General features: G+C 40.0%; 1 protein-coding gene across 7 annotated transcripts in view; it reads right to left on the reverse strand.

The window, feature by feature from the left end:
* Positions 1-26216, reverse strand: part of LOC100879920 (cell adhesion molecule Dscam2) — a 234992-nt gene that overhangs the window by 11045 nt on the left and 197731 nt on the right. For 6 of the 7 annotated variants that reach the window (XM_076537965.1, XM_076537962.1, XM_076537969.1 and 3 more), the window contains 9 exons: positions 25607-25856; positions 17167-17311; positions 15898-16160; positions 13444-13605; positions 6775-7116; positions 2949-3254; positions 2413-2712; positions 1207-1338; positions 320-459 (listed from right to left, as the gene is read on the reverse strand). In XM_076537965.1, the coding sequence (XP_076394080.1) occupies positions 320-459; positions 1207-1338; positions 2413-2712; positions 2949-3254; positions 6775-7116; positions 13444-13605; positions 15898-16160; positions 17167-17311; positions 25607-25856 (2040 nt within the window). Of the gene's footprint in view, positions 1-319; positions 460-1206; positions 1339-2412; positions 2713-2948; positions 3255-6774; positions 7117-11356; positions 11639-13443; positions 13606-15897; positions 16161-17166; positions 17312-25606; positions 25857-26216 lie in introns of all 7 variants that reach the window. The other variant, XM_076537966.1, reaches the window with a different exon arrangement.

Raw genomic sequence — 26216 nt, forward strand, 5'->3', positions numbered from 1 at the left:
TAAACCAATCTAGAAGATTGCATAGTTTCCTCATATTTTTAAAATATTCCTACGAAATAAGAAACACAGGAAATTTTCAATCTAGCAAAGCTTGACAGAAGCCGCAACTTAAGAGTATTTTAAACTATTTCCACATTACACAGCAAAATGTAACAGAAACCCAGTCCGCATGAAATCGTGAAGGCGATTCAACGAGCAAGAAAATTGCGATTTGACGCATCGCATCGTTCGAAAGCTTTGAAACGGAGCTTTATAAAGCGACTATTGAATATCAGTCAGTCGGTCGTGAAAATGTTTGGTCTAGTTTTTCGATACTTACGTCGCTCGCTTGACTACGGCCCAATTCGTTCTCGGCATAAATTCGGAATTGGTAAGAAACCGCTGGCCGCAAGCCGCTCACGTGCGCGTGTGCCTGAGTGCCGGGCACTGTCGTGTGAAATGTGTGATCGTGCCATACTTCTGCAACATAAATCGCCTGGATCAGTGGGAAGAAACAGGCTCCAAGTACCTGTTGAATCTACGAAGCAACGTGCTTCCAAAGAAAGGATCCTCCGGTTACGCTATAGAATGAAATCGATACTGGTCATGGGAAAAATGGGGTTTTGGACTTCAAATTTTAAAAAATTTTAATGTACATTATCTGAAGGTTTAGTAAATTTAACCTCTGCAGATGTCTGATATTACTTGAAATTTTAAGTGAATACATTTTTTAAATTCATGTATTTGAAGATAATTAATCTGACCGTGTTGAAGGTACTTTAAATCATGTCTTTATAATTAATGACCAAGTTTTAATATATAATAAATTTTAAATGAACAATATATGGTTGGACTTGCGAAGACTATACGAAGTTATACGGTAAATTACATTTTGTATGCGAAATTGTATTAGGTGTAGAAAGGTAGCGAAACATGGTTAGTATGATGTACGATGAACTGCATCAAAGTGGTTCATATAACGTTCATATAATAAAGTGGTTCATATAATTTCTCCTGGTTAAAAAATACCCTTTATCATTTAAGAAACACATCAACCACAGTGAACCTTGATGAACAGATAAATCATTCCAAAATACAAAAAAAAATATCACAATCGTCATAATCTTAAAGAATTTTAATCACCATTAAAATCCGTAAAGTACCAAATTGTTAAAAAAACAGTATAGCATCAAACATCAAAAGTAGAGTTTAAAAGCTTATACTTACCAGTGTCGGTTTTATATTCGATGATGTACTGCGTTATCGGGCTATTCCCGTCCTGGCTGGTGGTCCAGCTGATGTTGATGTAGCGGCTCCCTTTTCCGATCACGTGAAGATTTCGCGGGAAATCCGGCGGCTCTGCACAGTTTCCGGCAACAAAATAGCTTTCGTTAGCCATATCGTCGATGAAACGTCTGTCTCAGTGTCATTACGCAAGCGTTCGACCGAAACGTATTTCATTTTGCGGTCTGGCTAAGCCGCCGTGTGGTTATCTCGTCTGTCGTTGGTACACAGACGGTACTTGCGCGAAAACGCATTAAATTAAATGGACGAGTCGCCAGGCGCCGGTACACATTACGATAATTACGCGCATCGCGTCAACGTTATGTACGCAAATACCAAGAGTGTTCTTGGAAACATTATCGAAATTGTTTCGTAGTAAGCGTTCGATCGCCATTATATGGGATTAGACGCGGCGCCATTATAGAATTTATAACCTCTTTCTACGCTTTTGAGGAATGGGTTTCGCAGGTTTGGTTAGGTTGGTAACTCGGATTTTTGGTTAGGGTTTTACTGATAGGATAGCATACTGTGGCATTTTAAGGTTTGGATATTTGGGAATTTGGGAATGTAGAAATTGGGGATTTAGGAGTTTGGGAAAGTAGAAAATTTGCAAGCTCGAGAAGTTCGGATAAGAAGCTTGGAAGTGTAGGGGGTTTGAAAATTAGGAAATTTGAACACCTGAGAGTTTGGCAATTTGGAAACATAGAAACTTGAGAATTCTACAACTCCACATAAAAATGGGGAGATATAGAAACTTAAGAACGTAGAAACTACGTATAGAAATTTGAGAACTCAGATATTCAAAAGCTTGATTCGAAAATTTTAGAGCTAACTTGAAAATTTGTCCCCCGAAAATATCAGAAGTTTATAACATGCAACTAGTGTCTTCATTCTCCAAAGAAAATAGCGTTACAATTCACTTGTTGATTTCATCTAAAACTAACCCAATAAATCAGAAACCGATACACGTCAATTTACAATCAAAATGATTCACGGTTTCCTCGATTCTTCAGCGTTGCGTGTCTGATTTATTCGAGTCGTAACAGCATGCTTCTAGCGAGGATGTCATAAATAATTCGTTGTCAAGGTGAGATCCTTGTGATTGCTTTATATGTACGTTTCACGGGAAACTTGCACTCGTTCGCTTACCTTGTATGTACAGGTGTATCGTCATCTCGTCGCGGCCATAAGCGTTCGACGCCGTGCAGAAATACCTTCCGCTGTCCTCTCGGCTGGTGCTAATAAATTCAAGCGTGCTGATACTTCCGTCGGTGGTGTTTTCCTCCTTCAGCATGTACCGGTAATCGGACAACTTCTGCTCCAAATGAGAACCCGCCTTCTTCCACAATATTTTTAAGGGATGATCGCCTTTGGCCTCGCAACGCAGCGATGCGCTTGAGCCGAGTCGTGCTGTTTGGTTGCGATGTTTCTCCACGAAGTGGGCTGGCACTGTGCAATCGAGTATGATCATTAAAAGCAATATGGGGTGGTCGTAAATTAATTTTAATCCGGCAACGATGCGATAAGCTTTCACACCCGCAGGGTGTCCTTTAATTTTTAGGGTGAACAGGAAAATATATCTGTTCTTATTTATTTTTGTACCTCTTTGTAAACTCATTTACTCTGTAAAGTCTTATTTACTTTATTTCTCCTCTGTGAAATTAATTAAAAAAGGGGATTATTACCGTTCACCGTCAGATGCACAACTTTGCTGAGTCCAGCGCCGATTCCATTGACCGCCTCGCATAAGTAGAAGCCTTCATGGTCCTCCTGCACTCTGCCAAACACCAATGATCCGTTCGAGTGTATCCTGAGATCTTGCGTGTGCTCGTGCATGACAATGTCGTGATAATTGCCGGGCTTCTTGCCACTAGCTCGTCGCCACGACACAGCCGGGGGCGGAAATCCGTCCGCGTGGCAATGAAGCACCAGCCGCGACATTCCTTCCGAAGCGCGGACATCTTGGGGCTCCATCACCCAACGGGGTGGCACTATTTCGTACAACACCGGTCGTTAGTCAGACTGAAGTTCGCGACTTTAACGCAACGAGCACGGTGGCATCTGAAATTTCATTGTTCCTCAACCTCCTCACATTTTACTTGCAAATCTCGCCGACTTTTAATGGATCCCTGCTTCGGACTTCTCCTCTCTCTTTTACCAGCAATTATCGTGGCCGAGCTTGTTAGTTTGCAAAATTCCGAATTCGGTGGAAGAAACGGTATTGGAAAATGTGTCTGAAGTAGACAAATCTGCGGAATTCGTAACAAGTGATAAAGTCACGACTGAAGTTAGAATAAAGTCATGTATATCTCTTTTATTGTTAGTTCTAGGACAAAAATAGTTATTACCGAATTTGTAGCTTGAGGAATTTTGTACAAAAAAGGGTCTATGAACATTTTTCGTGAGAGCTGTCGTTTGTGAGATAATAGCAATTTTGCAAAGTAATGATGATTATTTCGATTCTGAAAATTAGGGATTGACAAAAAATTAAATTCTTGACTTGAATGAAGCTTGAATGTTGTCAGTGTATATTGTAAATTATTTTGTACATAATAATGTACATATAAACTATTTTGCACATAATAATGTATATATAAATTATTTTTATTTTAACATTTGATAGGATGACTCCTGAATATAAAATATGTGAAGATCCAGATGAAAATATATACTAAGACTTATTCCGCAGAAAAATTCTAATAACGCGGACAAGGAGAGCGGTCGAAGAAGGGGTGTTTTGAGGGAGGAACATTTGAAATGCCACCGAGTTCGCGTCTAAGCTTATTGCGCCGAGGCAAGAGCGAACTTCTCGAATTGGCCTACTGCAACTTCCTACTTCAGCGCAAAGTGAAACAAAAGACGTAATTTAAGGGGTGCACGAGCGATCGACGAGCGAAAAGAAGGGTAGAGAAAAATTGCGCGAAGGTACGTTCTTGTATCGATTGTTCTCTACCGTCACCCTCATCGATCGTGCGAAAGGCAAGACAGGAACAGATCAGGATGCGAGAATAGGTAGCGACTTCGGAATTCAGAGAAAAGGTAACGAAAGAGAGAGAACGAACGGTGCGATACTCGACAATTTTCCTCGTGGTCCGTGACAGAAGTGGTCTAAAATAACGGTGAACATCGTGGACAACCACAGTGAACTAGAACAATGCAGAAATCAGTGCTGTGCGGACATTTTGACTCAAGGAACAATGCGGTGATTGTGCATTTGCGTACATACACGTAGAGGAAGGCCTTTTGTGACTTAATTAAATATTTGTGCCGGTCAATTATTTTCGGTGCTTGAATTAACCCACGTGGCGAATAATTCGTGGGTGAAAATTGTGCGTGACAATCAAACTGTTCGATGCGTTTAATTATTTGCCACGTGACGCCGAGCAAAGTGCAGTTTATACATAATCGTCGACTAAAGTGATACGGTTCTGCAATTTCCAGGGAGAGGTGGTGTGTGCCAAGTATTCCATAAACGATCAAACGAAATAATCGAACGAAAAGGGACAGACTGAACGAAACAAACGCAATTAGAAAACCGAACAGAACGTGTGTGTGCATATATGCGTGTGCTCATAGACTTGGTCCAAATTTGAACTTCGAGGCTGCTGCTGGTACTCAAGATTTAGAGGTGCTACGCCGAAGCCGAATTTCGCAATGTGCATTTTTATCATTGGCGTAACTAGGTTTTTTTTTAGATAGACCAATTCTCATTTTCTGAAATATTACACATCTTACAGGGGCCTCGCAAGAATACGTATTCTATATTCTGTCAAAAAGGGTATGGATTATATGACGGATGTGGAGGTTTGAGGGTGTAAGATTTCGGGAATGCGGGACTTTAGGATGTGAGAATTTAGCAATCTTAAAGATATGGAAATTTGGAGATGAAGGTATTTGAGGGTATGGAAATTTGGAGCCGTATTTGGGGATTTGAGAGTCTACGAATGTGCGAATTTAGGGACGAAAGATATAGAAATTTAAAGACGTGGGAATTTGAGAGTATTAGGGTAAGAGAATTTCAAATGTGTAAATGTAGAGAAAATGAAAAAATTGTAACAGTAATCGAGAAATGAGAACCAGGTTCCCTAGTTACGCTAATGTCCTTCATGCATAATCCCGTTCCTTCGAGAGCACCACGATCGCTATTTTTGTATCGAATTTGCCAACATGTGTTGCACAATATCATTCCTTTCTGCATCTTACCGATACTTTATCCTTTTTGGATACAAATAGGATCGCGGTACATGGTCGAACTCGAAGATCGGGAGAGGTGCAATTTCATAGATGGTGCGCCTGTGAAATACACAACTATAGTACGATAACCGTGATAGTAGTGATAACGCTATCATATTGTGCGGTGCTCAAGTGCGTTGGTGCGTCGCTTTGCTGGCTGGGCGGCTGCTGCTGCATTTCGTTCGGATCGTTTCTGATACCGAATCTAGAGCTGCGTTTTTTCGGTTCGATTCGCGTACGTTCGATTTCCAGTCGTTCGTACGCGAAACGAACCTCCGATCGTGAAATTGATATTATTTCAATTCCTCACTCATTCCTATCTTCTTGCGATATACTCCAGCTGGCCGATATAGTGTGCTCGTAAATTCAATACACGAAATTTTATAAAAAATTAATTATTGGTATAATAGAAGTTTTACGACCTCACACTTTATTAGATCTCACACGGTGCAAATTTCAACGAAATTCTTACGACCACGCTATATCCCAGGCGTAGACGCGATAAGATAAAAAAAGAAAGATAAAAGAGGTGATCGTTACGTAACAGTGAACTAATCTCTTTCGTGTGAAGTGCAAAATATCTCGCGAATCCGCAGCCCTAGCTGACACGCATGCTGTTTCGAATAATTCGCGGCTGCGATGGCTGCTGCTGCACGGCTGCGTTTACAAGTGATTACACAATAACAGTGATAACGATAACCATATAGAATTTAAATATGCACTGGCTGGTACGCTGAGAACCTTGATATTAATCAGGCGGAAATGCATCGAGATAATCTCGGATACTAATTATATCATTTGCAACGAACCACTCAGTGCGTTGAAAAACTTCGACAAGAGGGTCACTCTTAGAGTTTTGAGAATTCGTGACATGTTTTCAACAAATATTATCTTACATCGAGATATCAAATTCGAGATGTTAAATAAAAATGAGATCTTTGTGTATTAAACGTGTATTGTAAAATGAACTGTACTACAGTGCTATTAGTTACTCCATCATATTATAAATAAAATTGTCAAAGATGAATTTTCAGAATGTTCAAAATGATAGAATCGTAAGAATGCCAGAAATTTCCAAAATGACAAAGAGGAATCGTGAAAATGAATTCTCAAAACTGCGAGAGTGATGTCATAGACAAAGAGGTGCGCTGCGAGGTGCAATAAAACGAAAAGTAAGGTGTGACGGTGAACGGCATTGAAGAAGAAGAGCGTCGGTGAACGAGTCCGTTGACGAGCATTCGTTCAACTTTGAAGCTCGGCAATGACGTTCTACTTTACCACGAACGATCAATTCTGCCGTCCATAGGACCTCGGCCACCGAATTGCGCGCCATGCAAGTATAGTTGCCGGTGTGAGCGGCGTTGACGCGTTCGATAACTATGGTACTGGAATGGGCGTCAATGTTGGTTACGCGTAGGCCCGCGGGTGGCTGAATGTGTCTGGGACCGGTTATCCCGGTGTTCCCGAAGCCTGTTGAACCGGGCCCGGCGATCGGCTCGCCGTCCTTGGACCAGGCGATCGTGAACGGAGGATCACCCTTCTCGACCATACAAGTTACTTGGGCACGCACGCCCTCCGAGAGATCCTTGTTAAAGCTAAAGGGAGCTATCGTGGGTGGAACTGCACAAAAAACAAAAAAAGATCAAGCGATGAGCGTGTGTGGTGACCATGTGTCTCCTGTGTCGGTCTTCCACGTTGTTGCTTCCCGTTGAGACGCCTTGTCGTTGAACGATCGATGCGCATTTGGTCGCGTTAAAAGTATCTTTACAAAGACAAAGAAGAGGGAGACATTCGATGTTAGGCGAGTTCTCCGTGTTAGATCAGACAATATTGCCACAAGTATTCGCAGTCAAATTCGAGGAGCTTCGACCTCTAAAATAACGGGTCCCCAGGCTTCTCGGCTTGTCTCCCTCTTCGTGTTAGTTGTTCCGGTAGTTGAGATTATCTTTCGGATACGGCTGAAATATCTGCACTTGAGCGAACTTTAACCATCATGGCCGGTAATCCAAGGTACAATATAGTGATTAAGCCTGGCTTTTAACAGCGATTTGTGAAGCTCGCGACGCGAACGGACAAAGTCCTGGCGGGATAAAATGTCGCGCGAACGAATATGGCGCGTGTCATTCGTTAAAGCGACTTCTCGGCTCCGCACAATCCGTCGTTCTTTGAGGGATTACACCTTTCTAAGTCCATTAACTTTATTAAAGCCGGGCGAATCCGCTGTTCAACGTAGCCCACGCATTACGCCGGCCGTAATGGACGACGGGATAACGTAATGCGATAACATCGACGGTGCTTATCAACTCTGTTGCCGTGCGCGTCATTACGCGTATGCCATTACACGAATAGGATCGTATTAACATTGACGAAGTCACGGGTGCTTCGGCGTGGTTATCGCGCGAATGAATGGCGGACCGATGATGAAATAAAGGACCTATTTATGTTAGTTGAGGTTATTAAAAGGACGGTGGATCGTTTCAACCGATCGGCCATTTTATAGATATTGCCATCGAACGATTTAACGCGCTCGCTATAACCGTTACAAGCACAAATTTTTATTCAACACAATGCATACGGGCTTATGATCTACCTATCAAGTCTGTAAAAGCTGCAAGATTTATTCGCGAAGTTCATGTAATAAATAAAACTCTGTATGGGATGTATCTAAATATGCAGCCTTCGATACTGTAAATCACAGCACGCTGTTTTATTTATGGCACGGAACCAGTGGCGTAACTGAAACTATTTGAAGCTTCACTCATTTTTTCATTGACTTCTAACAATTTGAAGAGCTTGAAAATTGTGCTTCAAAATTTCTAAATTCGAAAAATACCAGATTACCATATATCTCATGAAGGTACATTTATTAGATTCCTATCTAGTTACGCCAATGGTTCACGATATTGCATCTATCTAAATATACCGCATTTTTATCGATTTTGACAAAGTTTTTCGAATACACGAAGAAAGGTTTTAAGCACTTGTTTCATGAAAACCGGACGTAGTGGCGCAGGACGACAATAATAGCTCGTCCTCGCGAGAGAGATACCCGCGCAGAGGAAGGATATTCACTGCCCCCGAGGTATTAGAACAGAACGCCACGGTTGTTTGAGAATAATTGAGAAACCGTACCGAGCATAGCAGATAGCGTGGCGTTACATGAGTAATGCTCAAAGAGTGCCACCGGCCTGTAGTCTACGAGTCTGAGTGGGGTTGTGTGTGGGGGTGTACACGAATATCGTCCGAGTTACGCGCAACGAGACAGTTCGATAAACGAACAAACAAAAACGAATTCATACCGTGTTTGACGATAAACACGGATGACGTTGTTTGTACCGAAAGACATGTACCTGTGTCACTCCGTCACGTTTCGAACACACAAAGAATTTAGTAATAATGAACCTGGTGAATTTCAGGATTTTTCAACAATTTTTTAGGTTTTTTCAAGCGGAAATTTCGATAAAGTGAAAAAATTATTGAGGTGTACAAAAGTCAGGTATTTAGATTAATAATTTCTTTGTTCCCAGATTAAATCCCATTTTAATTTTTGAGTCTTCATGTGTTTACTTTAATTTATAAAGTCTTTTTCCAATTTATTTTTCCCGGAAACTTCTCAATTTCCGCATAATTTTAAGCTTGAAGGTCTGTGACGCGAATCAAAAATGAATCCTCCTCTGCAATATTCCCTACGAAATCGCGCGAACACGCGGGAATATGTTGACACACCGGGAAGAAAAATCAGACGATGATTTACGGTGACAGTCGTTACAAGCGCGTGTAGACATTCCGGACGCGCGTAACCGAGGATGCTGTTTCGGCTCGCCGCTCGTCACAGAACAACGCGTTAAAATCACCCTTAGGCCGTTCGTTTCGTACGTCGGGCTAGAGTTTCGTTCGTTCCGCTTGCACTGATTTGTTCGTCTCTAGAACAAGGGGGTGGTTTTTAATGCCGGCTGCCCCGTCGCGCGACAAACGGGGAAACGTTGGCTCCGCTCTCAGAGAAACGTCTCGCTCGCTCGTGTGCGTATGCAAACGAGCATGGAAAGAGCATCGAGGAAAAAAAAGGGAGATCCGCCAGGCGGAATTCTCGCCCGAGGATGAACACCGTACGATTGCACTCGCGTGCTTTACAAGGACAGTTGAAACCGGTCGAGAGGTCCTGTCGACGATTAATATCGACGATGTCAAACCACTTTGGTTCGCTTCTTCTTTCACCCTTCTGCCTTTCATCCACTTAAGTACATTTATGTTATTCCCTCAGACAAGTATTCTGATGTCTCCTATATTCGAATATTTGAATACTGGGTATTTGAAAACTGGGTCTTGAATTTTATAGAATAAAGGTAGTTCGAAATGTACCCCTAGGTGTTTATATCCTTGAATTCTATCTTTCCATTCTCCTATCATTAAATACTATATTAACACCTATCTACACTTGTATCAGTATACTTGTATTTTCATATCTCTGTACACCTACATCTCTCCACCCTTGCACGCTATATTTCTGTCTCTAAAGTACTCGAAATTCGAAATTTGCTTGGGCGTCAATGCAATCCGAACGAAGCTTTAATCCACCGGGCAGAAAAAACGCAAAATAGAGCGTGAAATCGTATACACCGAGGCAGTAGATATACGTTGGCTGTTTGAATAGAAGAGACTAGGTGACCGAATGAAAATTTTCTAACCGAATCGTCGAAACTCGGGGGTACAAATAAAAGACGTTGGTGGCTGAAATTGGTAACCGTACTGGAATAGAAAAAAGATTCAGTAGGGTTGGCGAGGGTGTTGGAGCATAGTGAATGGTTACCGTGGTTGGTGAAAAGTTCCGACTCTGCCGGTGAACAAACGATAAACGCTTGGCTGCGTTCGTTGGCCTACGTCAGGCGCGAACTTTCCATTCAGGGGTGCTGGTCGTTCCTGATGCCGTTTCGACGATCACGGTATAACGCTTTCATCCTGCGTCTTTTATTAGCCGATTGATTTTCCATTGTGCAAATTGTCGCGCTATTCATATATTGTATCGTGAGTGTGATTAGAAAATATCGTGATCGTCGATTTTTAGGAGCGGTAGTTATGGGACATGGCAACTTCAATCATCTTGACGAGTTTGATTAATTTTATTATTCATACCTTGATGACCATAGAATTTTATAGGAGAGACGGTTTTGTTAGACTGTTCTTGGAAATCTATGTATTTTTATAACTGAAGTTAAATGCTGTTCACATATGTTTATGTACAGGAAGTTACTTAAGACATTAAGAATGATCAAACTGTGAGGGAGCTATTGATAAAGATGTTAAGTGATGCTCTTTAAATAAGTGCACAAACAATTTCATTTTTCACTGATTTTATTTAGTACTTCATTCACATGATCTAATATAACCTCTGTCGAATGTCAAACATAACCTATCATTGAACATTTTCAATTTGAGTTTCACTCACAACCTACTTGAGTCTTGCAATTTTTTAAGCAAGTAGATCAACTTTTTATTTATTATACATGTATTAGCAGACAGATAGGTATCTATGTATTAACAGACAGATAGCTGTGTATTAGCAACATGGAGGATACTGGTATCATACTGAGTCAACTCCTAAAATATTAATTTTCAAAACACTATAAGAACTGTACTACAAGAGAGAAATGTCTGCGACAATAATCTTAAGCGCTGTACGATATAAAACATAATTATGCATCCATAACCCGTCCAGATCATTGAAGCTGACCTACGTTGACGTAACTGAGTGTCCACGTCAACGGTGTCCTATTTAATTAACCTATTGTCCTATTTATTTTGCATCGAACCGAATGTCAGGAAATCGAAGCAACCCCGAGGGATGTAAAAACCGTGGTCGTACCGTGGACCAACAGGGACGCCGTGCGAGACGTTTCGGCGGCATCGTTGCTCGCAACGCACGTATAGTTGCCATTATGGGCCGTGGTTGCGCTCTGTATCATCAACGTGAGATCGTATTCGCCGAAATGATGGGTGATCGTCTCCGTGGAATTCAATCGCTTGCCGTCCTTCAACCAGGTGATCCTCAACGGTGAATCGCCCTCGCTGACCACGCAGGAAACGTGTATCCTCGCGCCTTCTTGTATATTGGCAGGAAAGCTAAACGGATCGATTTTAGGCGGTACTGAAAATTACAGGAATCACGAGACATTTTACTTGATTACGGCCCGCGTATCTCCTATAGCTGCTTCTAGCAACTGCTACGAACCCTAAATCTAGAAGTTGCACAACTTGTAGATATTCTAATTTTCGAGTTTAATGTAGATATTCAAGTTTTCGAGTTTAGAGAGGTCTGTGGACATGCACTATATTTTTTTATCAAATTTTTATTTTGATATAATTTTTCGGACTATGCTGAATAAAAACGCGGAGTACATTAAAAAATTGCTAGTGAGTGAAATATTTGAAATTTTCATACAAATCCAGAATTTAAAATATCTTGAGGACTATTGAATTTTTTGGTAGAGTGCTGTAATTCTTTTTTGTGCGAAATGTATCAAAATTGATCGATGTAAAAAAAATATATGCAGTTCTATTGAAAACGTGTTTCTTGTAAACATCGTGAAATTGACATCTTAGAAATGCTATTTAATTTTTGTTTGTGCAATTTTCTTTCGATCCAAAGATACAGATCGTCCCAGTTACTAGAAACACCCTGTACACGTTTCATGGCCGAGAGTCTCGAACTGCTCGACGGACCAAAAGAAACTTTTTCCCTTTCCGGCCGACGAATCGATAATGCCGCTTCGAAATGATCGCGGAACAATTGAAAGCGGACAAAAGGCGCACGCATCGATCGTTACATCGTTCAACGCGAAGTTTTCATTGCTCGTTCAATTTTTTTCCCCCTTTCCTCGTTTTGTTTTTCGGGGATAGCTCGATTTCAGCGATTCGACGCGAATTACGTTTTCAACGCTCTCCTATGTTCTCTTAAATCGATTACTCTTTTTGCCGCGTCACGTTATCCTCTTGACTCTTTCCGGTTGAAGTGTCAGTTATGAACGCGTATTTATTTTTATGTACTCTCAGTCTTCCGGAGCTTTCCCTTTCGACAAATACCTGTGAAAACCAGCCTGAAAATTATTAGACGAATATTTTATAGTCTTGGGGATCCATAAAGAACGTTCATTCTTTGTCACATTTGATTATATTAATTTTGTTTTAAAAGAAGGAATACTTAAATAAGATTTTGAGCAATGATCTCATATAAAATCAATCAACCAAATCAAATAAGATTTCTGCTTTTCAACTGATTAATATAATCAGAAACATTTCATAAAATACAAAAATAGAACTCAGTGAAGCATGCAGAATATCTCTGAATTTCGAAATAAATTCCTTTGAACGAAAGAGATTATTTCAAGTTGAAAGAGATATTTTTTGCAGTAATAATTTTTAAGAGATTTATTTATAATAGTCGTAATCAGTGTTTTCCTGCAGGAACGTTCTTTGTGGACGACCTTTATCAAACCGATGCACAGCTGGTTATAAATAATGAATCGGTTAAACGTCCAATCGACGTCGATGGTTAACTCAACTCGCTCAGTTGGAATAACAAGGTGTATTTAAATTACAAACGAAAAGCAGACCGAGAGAAAAGCTGCGGTAGAAAAACGAGCCGAATCGAATTTCTTTTACGTTATAAACAGCAATTTCAGTTTGCAAACATCGCAGAGAAGCCATTCAATTTCGCGCGGGAAAAACGATCCCTTTACGATTCCACCGTTTACAACCGTACACTGGAAAAAATCTGGCAAAGAACAGTGGTGTTCAAAACTTTGCTTTCGTTCCACAAGAGATATTTTTAAACAAATATAAAATTCTTATAAAACAAATTACTTTAAAACTTGTTATTCCAATGTTACATGTTATTCGAATGTAAGAAGACACTTGTTAGAGAAGAAGTAAAAGAAGAAGAGAATAGACTACCTTTCACGTCGATGTGAACGGTCTGTGAATCGGATCGACCTTGCTTGTTCTTCGCTGTACATGTGTAGGCACCCTGATCCGTGCTCCTGTCGACGTGATGCAGCCTTAGTGTTCCGTTGGCGAACACCTCCTGACGGCGACTTGTTGGTAGCATTTTACCGTCTGTTGTAAATAATTCTTCTTATTCTCTTTATACTGGTAGGCCAGTTAGTTTAGGTCAGTTTACGATTAGGTTTAAAAAGACTCTGTTTTTAAATTACTTATTTACTAAAACAAAAGTCAGGAAGGGGATCTCACCGCGTTCACCGGAGCCAGACATCTTGCGTTTATTATTATATAGAGATAACTTTTTCAGGATGCAGATTTCTAAGTGGGTGAACTACGAGTCTCAAAATTCTGTAATGCCATCGACCCAAATTGCCAGATTCTTCCAAAGTCCTGAATCCTCATATTCCCAAAGTCCCATAGGCTCATAGGCCCAAATTCCGATATCTCTCAAATCCCAAAGTACTGTGATGCTAACGTCCCAAAATCCGAAATTTCCAAAGTTCGAAATTTTGAGTAACAAACTCTCAAATTTCCAAATTCATAAACTTCTAAATTTCTAAATGACCGAACTCTCAAAGTCCTAAATTCGCAAACTCCTAAATTTCCAAATGACAAAACTTTCAAAGTCCCAAATCTCTCAAATTCCCAAATTCCCAAATTCCCAAATTTCCAAATTCCCAAATTTCCAAATTCCCAAATTCCCAAATTCTCAAATTCCCAAATTCCCAAATTTCCAAATTCCCAAATTCCCAAATTCCCAAATTCCCAAATTCCCAAATTCCCAAATTCCAAAATTCCCAAATTCCCAAATTTCCCAATTCCCAACTTCCAAGCGTTCAAATTCCTAATTTCGCCAAATTCTCAACTCCCAAATTCCACGCGCCCAAATTCCTAATTTTTCCAAATTCCCATCTTCCAACTTCCAAGCGCTCAAATTCCTAATTTCGCCAAATTCTCAACTCCCAAATTCCACGCGCCCAAATTCCTAATTTCTCCAAATTCCCAACTCCCAATTTCCAAGCGCCCAAATTCCCAAATTCCCAAATTCCCAAGGTCCCAAATTCTCAAATTCCCAAATTCCCAAATTCCCAAATTCCCAAATTCCCAAATTCCCAAATTCCCAAATTTCCAAATTTCCAAATTCCTAAATTCCCAAATTCCCAAATTCCCAAATTCCCAAATTCCCAAACCCCAAATTTCCAAATCCCCAAATTCCCAAATTTCCAAGATCCAATACCTTAAATCCCCAACCCCTAGTCCACAAAATCTCCAAGTTTTCCGAATTCCCAAAACATCAACCTCTCAAACCCATAAAAACAAATCGCAAAAAATTTCTGGAAATATCCAGCAAGCAAAACAGCGGTAAAAACGAATCTCCGTTAATCGTCTAGGTTTCCTATCCACATTCCCCGGAGCATTTCCCATGAAAATGTACAGTGTCACGGTGTCGCGCCTGCAGGAAACTCGCAATCCGCTTTCACAGTCGCGGATCGACTTTGAAAGTGTAACCGTTCGGGTATTGCGCGTTCAACGTCACGCTACATCGCTCGTAAAAGGGGGAAAGTTAGGGGGCACCGTTTGAAACTTTTCCACGAGTTCGGTTCATCATTACCGGAAAAGAAACGCTCGAACTTCGCCGTTTCGACGACGCGGCGAGAAGCTGGAGTTCGACTCGAATAAAGCCACCCGAATCCGTTCCCTTTTCTGCCTCCCTCTTTCTTCCACAGCGATGCTGCTACGAAAAAGTTCATTTAAACCGCTCGAAAAACCCACCGAGGTACTTTCAGTTTCTCTGAAATTTCATTCGTCTCCATGCCGGCAAGATTTACGAGCGAACCTGGACGCTGACTTATTTACGGGCCGCGCCTGCCGGATATTTCAATTCTGACTTACTGTATTATGAACTCTTTCTTCTGGTATTTGCATAAATCGGATAGATTTATTAGTGGGATTTTTGTGGGCCAGATCGTTGATGTCCTTGTTGGGAATATTTAATTGTTAGCAAACCGGGATTTTTGGGGATGGGGTTAAATTTGGGGATGGTAGGATGGTTTTTGAGAGTTGGCAAATTTTGAGCTTGTGGGGGTTTGAGAATTTAGGATTTGCAAATTTGGGAATTTGAAAGTTTGAGGATTCAGTTCAGAACTTTGAGATTTTAGGACCTTGCAAAAGAGTACAATCAGAAACCTCATAATTTAAAAAGTTATGACTGAAAATTTAGAAACTACAAAGAGACCTTGAAAATTAAGAAATTACATAATATGAGACCTTGGAAATTTGCAAATACAACCAATTCGTATTACAGGGATGTTAAGCTATTTAATGATATGTGATTCCCCTAATTCTTACAGTACGATGTAACCCGAGTCCATCGTCTTTAAAGCCCTTGAAGCATACAATCCTGACCTTTCTCCCACGTGATGCTTGCGATCGGGAATCCAGCGACCGGACATTTGATCACGGTGGTTTCTCCAGCTACTGCAGCGTAGTTTCCCATCGGACGTACATGAGGCAGACCGTAAATGTTGAGACGAGCCGAATGGTGAACCTTCGCCATCCGATTCGATGCTGTACACTGATAATCGCCGCCATCCTCCACGTGCACCACGCTGATGTTCACGTGTGATATTACGTCACCGTGCACGGTTACATATTGGCCTATCATAAACCTGCGAACAGACTCTATCTTTATATCCTTTTTCAGAAAATATCTGAGCGGACTTTTTGGTAATTAATTTGTTCGTAAGCAATTTAAATTGTTCGAGGAAAGACATAACTGATTTACAAGGGACGGTAAAGTTATTACTTAAGAGTTTCTGACTGGGCGAATTAAGTTGCTCAATTTGAAGTAATTGGAGGTTAAAATATCTGCTTCGAGAACTGCACAAATGTTTCTGTAACTTCTCGGGCTTTAAGAACATACAAAATCGGAATTACTGTTGTTATTCTGTTAAGGTGTTTTAACTTCGATATCGCTGTACAATGTTCAAACTTGTTTAACTTGTTATGAATCTCCTCTCTTTGAGGCACATATTTTCTCAGAAAATATGTGCATCGAAAAAATACCTAAAGATACAACTTAACACAAAAACTACCAAGCCGGTCAAATGACCGTTCCACAAAATCCTTATTATAAATTACACAATTTGTTGAAGTAATTCTTCTGATATTTATCTTCACCAAGATAAAGAATTAATGTGTATATTAATTTATGCTGTGTCATTTGTTTATTTATTTGACTTCATTTTTCATCTCAAATTATACGCCGGTTTAGTGTTAATGGAAAATAAAATTTAAACAATCAGTTAACTGTCTAAAAAAAATTCTAATACAATTCTGTTTACGGAAAAAGAGAAATAGAAAACGTGATTGAATTATTAATAGAGTGCATACAGTCCCGTCGAATCTATCATTCTAAATCGAGCGACTCTAAAAAGTTTAGACTGAGCTCGGTTGATTGGTAATTTTCCCCTCAATTGGTTCAGAGAATCGAAGCCCGCAGGGAGGTATCAGTTCCCACGGGAGTTGCGTTATAACGGGCTAGCCGCTCTGATTTTCCCTCGATCGTAATACCAGCGGTTTAATAACCGAAAATAATTGTGTACACACCATCCATCGATTTTTGATCGTGAAAAACTTTGTTCCTTCAATTCTTAGCGTTCTCGAACAGAGTACCTGTCGTTCTGAGGAAGAGGAAATCCGTCCAGGGTCCACGAGAAGTGCGGAGTCGGATTTCCTGTGGCTATGCACTTCAACGACACCGAGGGTCCTGGCTGGATCGTCTGTTCGATGAATTTGTACACAAGCTGCGGCGCCGCGTCTGAAGAACACATTAAGCTTAAACCATTATGAAAAACCAAAATTGTTTATATTTAAAAGTATGAAAAATTTTGTAGTTTTAGATTGGAGAAAGACGGAGATTGATCTTCATAATTGATCTCAAAGGACACTGATGGTCGTTACACATATTTTTGTATTTTTGTGAAAAACCGATACCATTTTTATAATTGAAATTATGAAAAATTTTGTAGATTTAGATTGGAGGAAAAACGAAGATTTAGGTGTCTTCATAATTGATCTCAAAGGACACTGATGGTCCTTATACATATTTTTGTGAAAATAGTGGTGTTGAACAGCGGAGGGATGCAGTGTGATAATCCCGGTAATAAAAGCGATAGACAATCGGTATTTAGCTGACCAAATTTTGACGAGATTATTTAAACGCTAGACATCACAAATTTATACGTATTTGTATTATTTTGCGATCGGAATTTCAGCTTGAATTCGAATCCCCTCCGGCGAGAGTAACATGTTCGTATTGGTCTCGGGATTAAATGACGTTTCTAGCAACATTACGCTGGGCCGGCGTGTTTCAATTGCGCCAAGTAAAATCGATCTCGCATGAATTCGGTCCCTATCGAGATTTCGAAATAATTCAATGGCGCGTGGACACGCGGCCAGGTAAACGCATGCAGATCGTTTGCACGGATTTGCATCGTGTCCGTTTTCCCATGTTAAACGCTTTACGTATCTTTAAATCGACCCTTTCGTATAGTAACGCTTTACGTATCTTTAAATCCTGAGAGTACTTGGACGTACAAACAAGAGTGTTTGGAGCATTTTTAATTTCGGCAAGAGTACAAAGTTCGATTTTTCCAGTAACGACATTTGATCGGAACCGAGAGGTCAAAGGTGAATGAAACGTGTCAGGCGGTGTGCGAATTCGTAACGTTGGACGAGTTAGCTTGCGGGCGAATTTCGAAATGGTACACCTGGTCCGGGCGGGTGTGCGGTACGCACACAAGGAACAGCCCGGACGTTCCGTGGAAATGATCCTGGGTCGCCGCAAGGCGGGGTATTATGCACGCAACATTTACATGACAAGGCCTGTACGCGGGCAGAACTATCGATCTGCGGTTTGACGCCTGAACTCGAGTGCCGCCTAGTGAATTAACCCCAAATTATAGAGCCGACAATAACCGAGGCACGGAGCTACGCGGCTGTTTGCTCAACGGCGTAAATCAGGATGCCACGTATTGCCGGATGCCACGCCCCGATCTACTATTATCGTACGCTACACTCGACGTTGTCTTTCATTCGATGGTTACCCAAAACTTCGATATCTTCCATCTTCTCTTCTTACCAACTCTGGGACCATTCTGGTACCTTCGCCGTTTCGTTCTTCTGCAGCTAAGGCTTTCTCCTTTTTAGAAATTACTTTACTTGGAGGAGGGAAGAAATTTCATTCGATAAATTTGGAACTAAACTTCATTCGATTGCATCCTCTTGTCACGGAGAGCTCAGTGATCTGGTGGTTGTAACAACCACCACATTATGATGTACAATGTAATCCGATACACTGTTATCAGACAGTAAAGAAATTCATGATGTTCTACAAAATTTCTTATTCTTGTTGAACACCACAGAAAATAGTAAATTTTGCAACCCATGTATCTTAATCAAAGACTGAGATTTGCAGAGATGTGGTTCCTAGTAGTACAAGTCAATAATAAATGGTCGTACATTAATCAGGGACGGGTTTTTACTTATTCAAGGCTTTTATGAATAGTATACTTCTGGATACATAATTCATTGGTGCTTTTGCGAGAGCAGTAAATGCCTTGCAATTAACAGACATTTGCAGTAGAGTCAATTATGTGAGCATCGTTGTAAATTCCCAAGAATCGGCACTTATTGATCCTCTATAAGAATATTCTGAATTCATAATTCAGATACGTCGATATTTTTGTCATTTTCAGTAGTATAGGTCGATCACGTGGTACTTTTTATTATTAACAGACATCAGGATTTGTCGTTCATTGTTGTAAAGAATATTTCTAACACAGATGTCCAAAAGATGATCGTTTATTTGGAGTCATACTTTAATTATTGGACATTTGTATAAGTCAATCGCACAGTGTCAATATGTATCATTAAAATATATTTCTTTCGGATATTTATCATCGTAAAGAACAGTAGTCTCGATTTGTCCATGAATCTTAAGCACAGTGAGGCAGAAAGCGCAGTAGTATAAATCAATCATAAAGCCGCCATTGCGCATTACAATACATTTGTTTCTTCAATCACCATGAAATGTAATAACTGCATTTACAACTTGAACATCTGAATGACTTTGATTCATCTTTATACACTTTGATGGTCAGACAGTTTCAGTAGTATAAATCAATCATTGGTATCCTTATAATACATTCATATATTCTTCTCGATTATCATAAGAGGCATCCTGATCAAACACTTCATCTTTGAAAGCACGAAGTGTAATCATTACGAGATATATCCTGTCGTATAAAGTTTATAAAAATTACGTAATTATCTCATTCAGGTTCAACGACCCTAGAAAGAATCGAAGAACATTTGACAGGACAAATATCTGTAAAAACGAGACTTTGAACAGCGCTCGAGTTCTTTTATTTTCAGATAATTAGTCTCGATCAAACATGACGAACTCGTTAATACGAAACAGAGCGGGTAATGCAAGCGACGCGATTTGCGAGCCGGTAATTCGACAGGAAGGCATTATTTACCGTGACGTGATTGCCGGTCGTGTAAACGCGTTAAATCGGTATAAATAAAATGGAAGCCTGCCAGTATCGAAACTGGCCGGGTATTTCGCGAGGACGTCGCGCGAAATCCTGACACGATTTGTCTTCATGACCGGTACCTTTGAAAACGAGTCATCGACAGCCGAAACCCGGTATATTAACCCGACGCACGAAACCGTGCACGAGAAAATACGTGATGCATTTTACAAAATATTTCGCAATTTCCACGAGTACCTCACGGAATCATTTGGCTGCAGTCCAAAACCGACAGCTTCTCCCACTCTAATTCTTTTCCCCGCCATATGTGCGTTTCCATAAACCGTTCTGCTTTCGTCGACCGAATAAATTGAAAAAAAGCGGACAAAAAAAAAATACGAGAACGCAGCGGATGAGAACGTTCTACGTTACGAGCATACATCTGTTTCCCCCTTTCCAATGTTGGCTCGCCATCGTTACAAAAGTTCGCCGCTTTGATTCTTTCCCTTTTTTACGCGAGAGGATTAGTCCGCCTCCAATTATTTCGAATCGCACAAAGCGACAGCCATCGAACGAGAGATTTCGGGATCCTTTATTTTTTTTCAAATCTGCCAGCCCGATCGAACGCATGAATTATTTAAAAGAACGATTGTTCGAACTAGAAGAGGCTACGTCTTCGACGAACAAAAGGGGACAAAGAGCCTTTTCGTCGTGACTTATCGACGGCACGAAAGCGAAAGTTATTAATCACGGCGAAGCGTTTTTCCTCCCCCAGAACCGGCGAAATTCCAAGTTTTTTTCGACGTTTAAAAATTTCCACGGCACAACGCCTCGACTGAGAAATACAGTCGAACAGGAAGATAAACGGACGTCTGCCTTTTTTCCCGTTCCCTCGTTCGAGGACACATCGGTCAATACTCGCGTGCACGGCATCGACGTCTGCCAAATAAAATGGAACCTTTTGTCTTCATTGCAAACGCTGGAAATAATTATCGGACCAAGTGTAAAACTGGATGGCCCCCTTTTTTTCAACGTTCGATTCATCGATCGTGGAATTATTCCTGTTTAAACCGCCACAAATAATATCGAGAATTTTAATGGGCCCAGGTCAAGTAGGACAGAATATATGTTAGTTTAACGATGTTCTTAAGGGTAGTCAATTCAATTCTTGTTACGGAAGCTTTGGAACGTGTTTTACCTGTAATTGTGATACAAAAAGCATACTTTCAATGCAAGAATTCATGAGGGGCTCTGCAAGGAAGAGTTTAAATTTTTATTGTCTACGGATGTAATTTTATTGTCTTCGGTTCAAGGAATTTTAGATTCTAATTGATATCGGCGGGACAGAAAATAGAGTTTAAAATTGCATGTGCTTCTTAAGCGACATCTTCGTTATTTATAGAACTTTGAGGTTATCATAACCTCTACATGAGTGAGAAACTTCACAAATATAGTGACATTATCAGGTTCCAAAATTCCGCAAAGATCCAAACTTTCAAAGCGTTTCAAAATTACAAAAGTTCCGAACAAGGGTTCTAAAAAAAAAAAATTCTCGAGCACCGAAGTTTCGAACTTTTAAGAATCGCAAAGTTGCGATCTTCACACACAAATTTGAACAATTTCACCGTTGCGGAAGTTAATAAGTTTGTAAAAAATCGCAAGAATTACAAAACGGAACGAAGATCCAATCTTATTCGGAACACGCTATCACGGTTTGATCGCTCATCGTAACTCGCTGTTTTCTTTCTATCTCATTTTCCCAGGACGTTTTGGAGAATTGTTTTCCCGTCCGTAACAACGCTACACCGGTAGGGGGATAGTAAACGAAGACGTCAGTGTTCGGGACATTCACAGCCGGGTGAGAAATGTCGTTCGATGGTTCTCAACGAACGTCGTATACGTGACACTAAGACGAAAATGGACGTAGGTATGTACGTGCACTTAAGACGGTCGACTGACAGGCTCGTTTAACGTAATGGATTATGTCACGTGGAAGAGGCATTCCCGTTCCACAGTTTTAAACATGTCGGTGAAATATTCGTCCAGAGAGAGGTCGTCCAGCGTCTTCGTTCGTTGTTTTTGCGCGGGAATTTCAAGTTGCAGCAACACTTTTAGCCATCTCTCCCGCAACCAGCGACGCGTTTCTTTCACTCGCCGAGCATCGTCCGCCCCGCTTTCCACCCTCCTGACTAAGACAAATGGTATGTATTTATTTCACGGCACGCCAGCCAGTGGATTTCTCCTTTCTCCATTATGCATCGCCCTCGTTAAGCACTCTTTTCTTTTCCTTTTTTCTATTTCGACGCTCCTCCACTTTTTCCTTCTCCTTCCTTCGTCACTGTCCTTTGCTCATCTTCCTTCCACGCTCTACATAATGATATTTTTTTACAAATTAATGTACACCTCGTAATTTTTCGGTGTACTCGATACACTCCTTTTTTACGTCTTATGCATATTTGCGTATATACTGAAGAAGTAGAACAAGTTTCTTAAGAATTTTTTTTCGGATGTTGAACTGCTTCCACATTTCGTGTTGCTTCAAAATAACAAAGAAAGTAAAGGAATATAATTTTTGAGGCTGTGCTTGATCTTTGAAAAGACTGACCCTTCCAAAACATTAGAATATGAAATAACATTTTTGACGACAATTTTATTAACCCCTTCCCGTGCCATTTATTTATGAGGTCAGTCAGGACTATAACATTAAAACGAACAAAAAAAATGAAAATGTTCTAAGTCTTTTATATTCAGGGATCCTTGACAACGCAAATTATAGTTGGATCTAAACTTCAAGTTGAAGAGTATTCAAAATTTGAGTAAGGCTTATTATATTTGAGCTGTGAGTGCACGAGTGAGACTTGTCAAAGCACGCGAAGGGGTTAAAATATAGAAAGTATTTGATGTTTCGAATTTCTCTTGGTCTGTTTCAATATTTGCGATTGAAAATTGTGTCTGGATGGAATAAAAATTTAGAGGGAGAAGATTGATTCGAAAAAAATGAATAGTGATTACGTGGGTTCAGGGAGCGTTTGATCGTCTGAGGGTTCGTATTGCGCGGCGAGAAGAGACCGCGAGATCGAGCGAACCGGCGAAGTAATGAAAGAATTCGGTTCCACGTATTGAACCGGAGATTTGCCAGGGATGGAAGGAGATAAGGCATGAGACAGGGGGACGGAGATAAGTCGGAGGAGAGGCAGCCGGATGCGACGAAGCGTGGAATCGTGTTGCCAGACTTCGGTATAAATTCCAGGTGAAATTCCAGGCGAAACTAAAGGGACGAGGATTTTATATTTCACCCGATATCTCCAATCGGAGCTCGGAAGTTTCGTCAAGGGAACGAAGGTCGAATTAACGAACCCGTTAATTAAAAAATATTTAACTCATCCGTCGGATAAAAGTTCATTGTAATATGTATTTTTATCGCACTTGACGGACTTGCTCCGCGAACAGCCGATAAAAAAAGGGGTCGTTCAAAGTTTCGCAATAGAGACCTGGGCTCACCCTGGTTAACAGCCCCGATAATAGCTTTAATTTCAACCTTATTATTTTCCAACGAAACTTTTATAAAACTTCGAGAAACTCGTACGATCCGTGGCTTTACGACCGCTTAGACTCTCTAATCCGTCTTCTCGTGTCTCAAGCGGGTCTTCGTGTCGTGTGTTACCCCACAAAGTTGCCGGAGAAAACCTTCGCGCCTCGAACTGCGTTTTCATTGGCTGTAAATTTTTAATTATCCACAAGTTAATTTAGCGCTGGCAACTTCCTACCTGCCCCCGGCCATGTATCGTTCGCAGGAAGGGCGGATGAAAATTTAAGAATTAAAACCACTCATCCTTGCTACGTTGCTTGGCGACCTTTTAAATCATCTTTTAGTCCGATGAGTTAGAGGGAACGAGCTACTTTATATGTACTTTGAAGATCAGGTGTTTACAGTAGTATAAGATTATATTCGCTTATTACGACACATTTTATAATTTACATGTGCACTTTGCATTAGCAGTTTCATGTTTTGTGTGCAGTTCAAATCATTATTTCCTTGTTGATTAACAAAACAGATAGTAGATTTGCAGGTCTATAATTGAAGTATGTAGACATTTTTAAAAGAACAACGGTATAAAACGTTTTATATTATGATTATGACATTTTCAGTAGTATAGGTCAATTATATAGCTGTCATTACTAAATGTTGTCAATAAATTTGTAGATCTATAATTGAAGAATGTAGGCATTTTTAAAAGAACAACGGTATAAAACGTTTTATATTATAATCATGAAATTTTCAGTAGTATAAGTCAATTATACAGCTGTCATTACTAAATGTTGTCAATAAATTTGTAGATCTATAATTGAAGAATGTAGGCATTTTTAAAAGAACAACGGTATAAAACGTTTTATATTATAATCATGAAATTTTCAGTAGTATAAGTCAATTATACAGCTGTCATTACTAAATGTTGTCAATAAATTTGTAGATCTATAATTGAAGAATGTAGATATTTTTAAGAGAACAATAGTATAGGACACTTTATACTATGATTATGAAATTTTCAGTAGTATAGGTCAGTCATACAGCTGTCATTACTAAATGTTTTCAATAAATTTATAGATTTATAATTGAAGAATGTAGACATTTTTAAGAGAACAATAGTATAGAACACTTTATACTATGATCATGAAACTTTCAGTAGTATAGGTCAATCATACAGTCGTCATTACTAAATGTTATCAATAAATTTAAAGATCTATAATTGAAGAATGTAGGCATTTTTAAAAGAGCAATGGTATAATACGCTTTATACAATGATCATGAAATTTTCAGTAGTATAGGTCAGTCATACAGCCGTCATTACTAAATGCTGTCAACAAATTTGTAGATCTATAATTGAAGAATGTAGGCATTTTTAAGAGAACAATGGTATAAAACCCTTTATAGTATGATTATGAAATTTTCAGTAGTATAGGTCAATCATACAGTTGTCATTACTAAATGCTGTCAATAAATTTGTAGATCTATAGTTGAAGAATGTAGGCATTTTTAAGAGAATAATAATGTGGAACACTTTATAGTATGACAATGAAATTTTCAGTAGTATAAGTCAATCATACAGCCGTCATTACTAAATGTTATCAATAAATTTGTAGCTCTATAATTGAAGAATGTATGTATTTTTAAGAGACCAATAGTATAGAACACTTTATACTATGATCATGAAAGTTTCAGTAGTACAGGTCAATCACAAAGCCATCATTATTAAATGTTATCAGTACTTCTCTTCAAGAATAACACATTCAGAATGCATCCTTTCAAAGAATACATACTTGCATTAATAAAACAGATACGTAATTTAAGAACAGTAACAATACACTTTACGTTTGCAGTAGCACAAGTCAACCATATTGTAACCATTGCTTATAACCGTTTCTCTTAATCGTCATGAAAGGTACAATATTTTTCATAACACACCTATTTGAGAATCTCCACCAAAACAACGTGTGTAAACTGTTCCATTTCTCCATAATTCAATAAACGTTTCATTTGCAATAATATAAGGTGATAACATGTTATCATTACTTACCCCCTAAACGAAGTTCGGCAGCCGCTTGGACCATTTCGTAGTCGTTCTTAGCGAAACACTGATACATGCCCTTGTCATCCCTGGCGACCGAGGACACGTGCAACGTGGATCCATCGTTTCCGGTGATCTTGCTCCTGCCGGAGGCGCCCTCTCTCACCGGAAGTCCGTCCTTGGTCCACGAGATCACCGGAGCCGGTTGTCCCGTGACGGAGCATTGAAATTCAGCGTCTTTGCCCAAGTCGACGGTGACCTGTAACAGTTATCGATTTAACTCGCTGCACGTTCGCCACCGAACGTCCCTTTTAATCTTCCGACTGTCCGCGAAAACTTAATATTGTTTCCCCGAAGAAAAGTTGGCGGAACGAGGGAACCTCGTTCTCGGGGAACAGATGTTGCGCTTTCGAACATCGTCCACGATTAAAGAACGGAGCTTGTTGCTTCTGTAGGAAGGTAATTTCCACGCCAACTAGGAAGAGCATTAACGAACCATCAAGTACAGCTTTCACGGATAGAGGTGGATAGAGCTTCTATTCAAAGGATCACGATCCGACTAACATGCAAGCGGTACGCACAGTGGTTCTTCGGTGTCTTGAATCATTTTCGGTCTTTG

Source organism: Megachile rotundata, chromosome 12 (genome assembly GCF_050947335.1).
Source record: "Megachile rotundata isolate GNS110a chromosome 12, iyMegRotu1, whole genome shotgun sequence".
In the NCBI taxonomy this organism is placed as follows: Eukaryota; Metazoa; Arthropoda; class Insecta; order Hymenoptera; family Megachilidae; genus Megachile; species Megachile rotundata.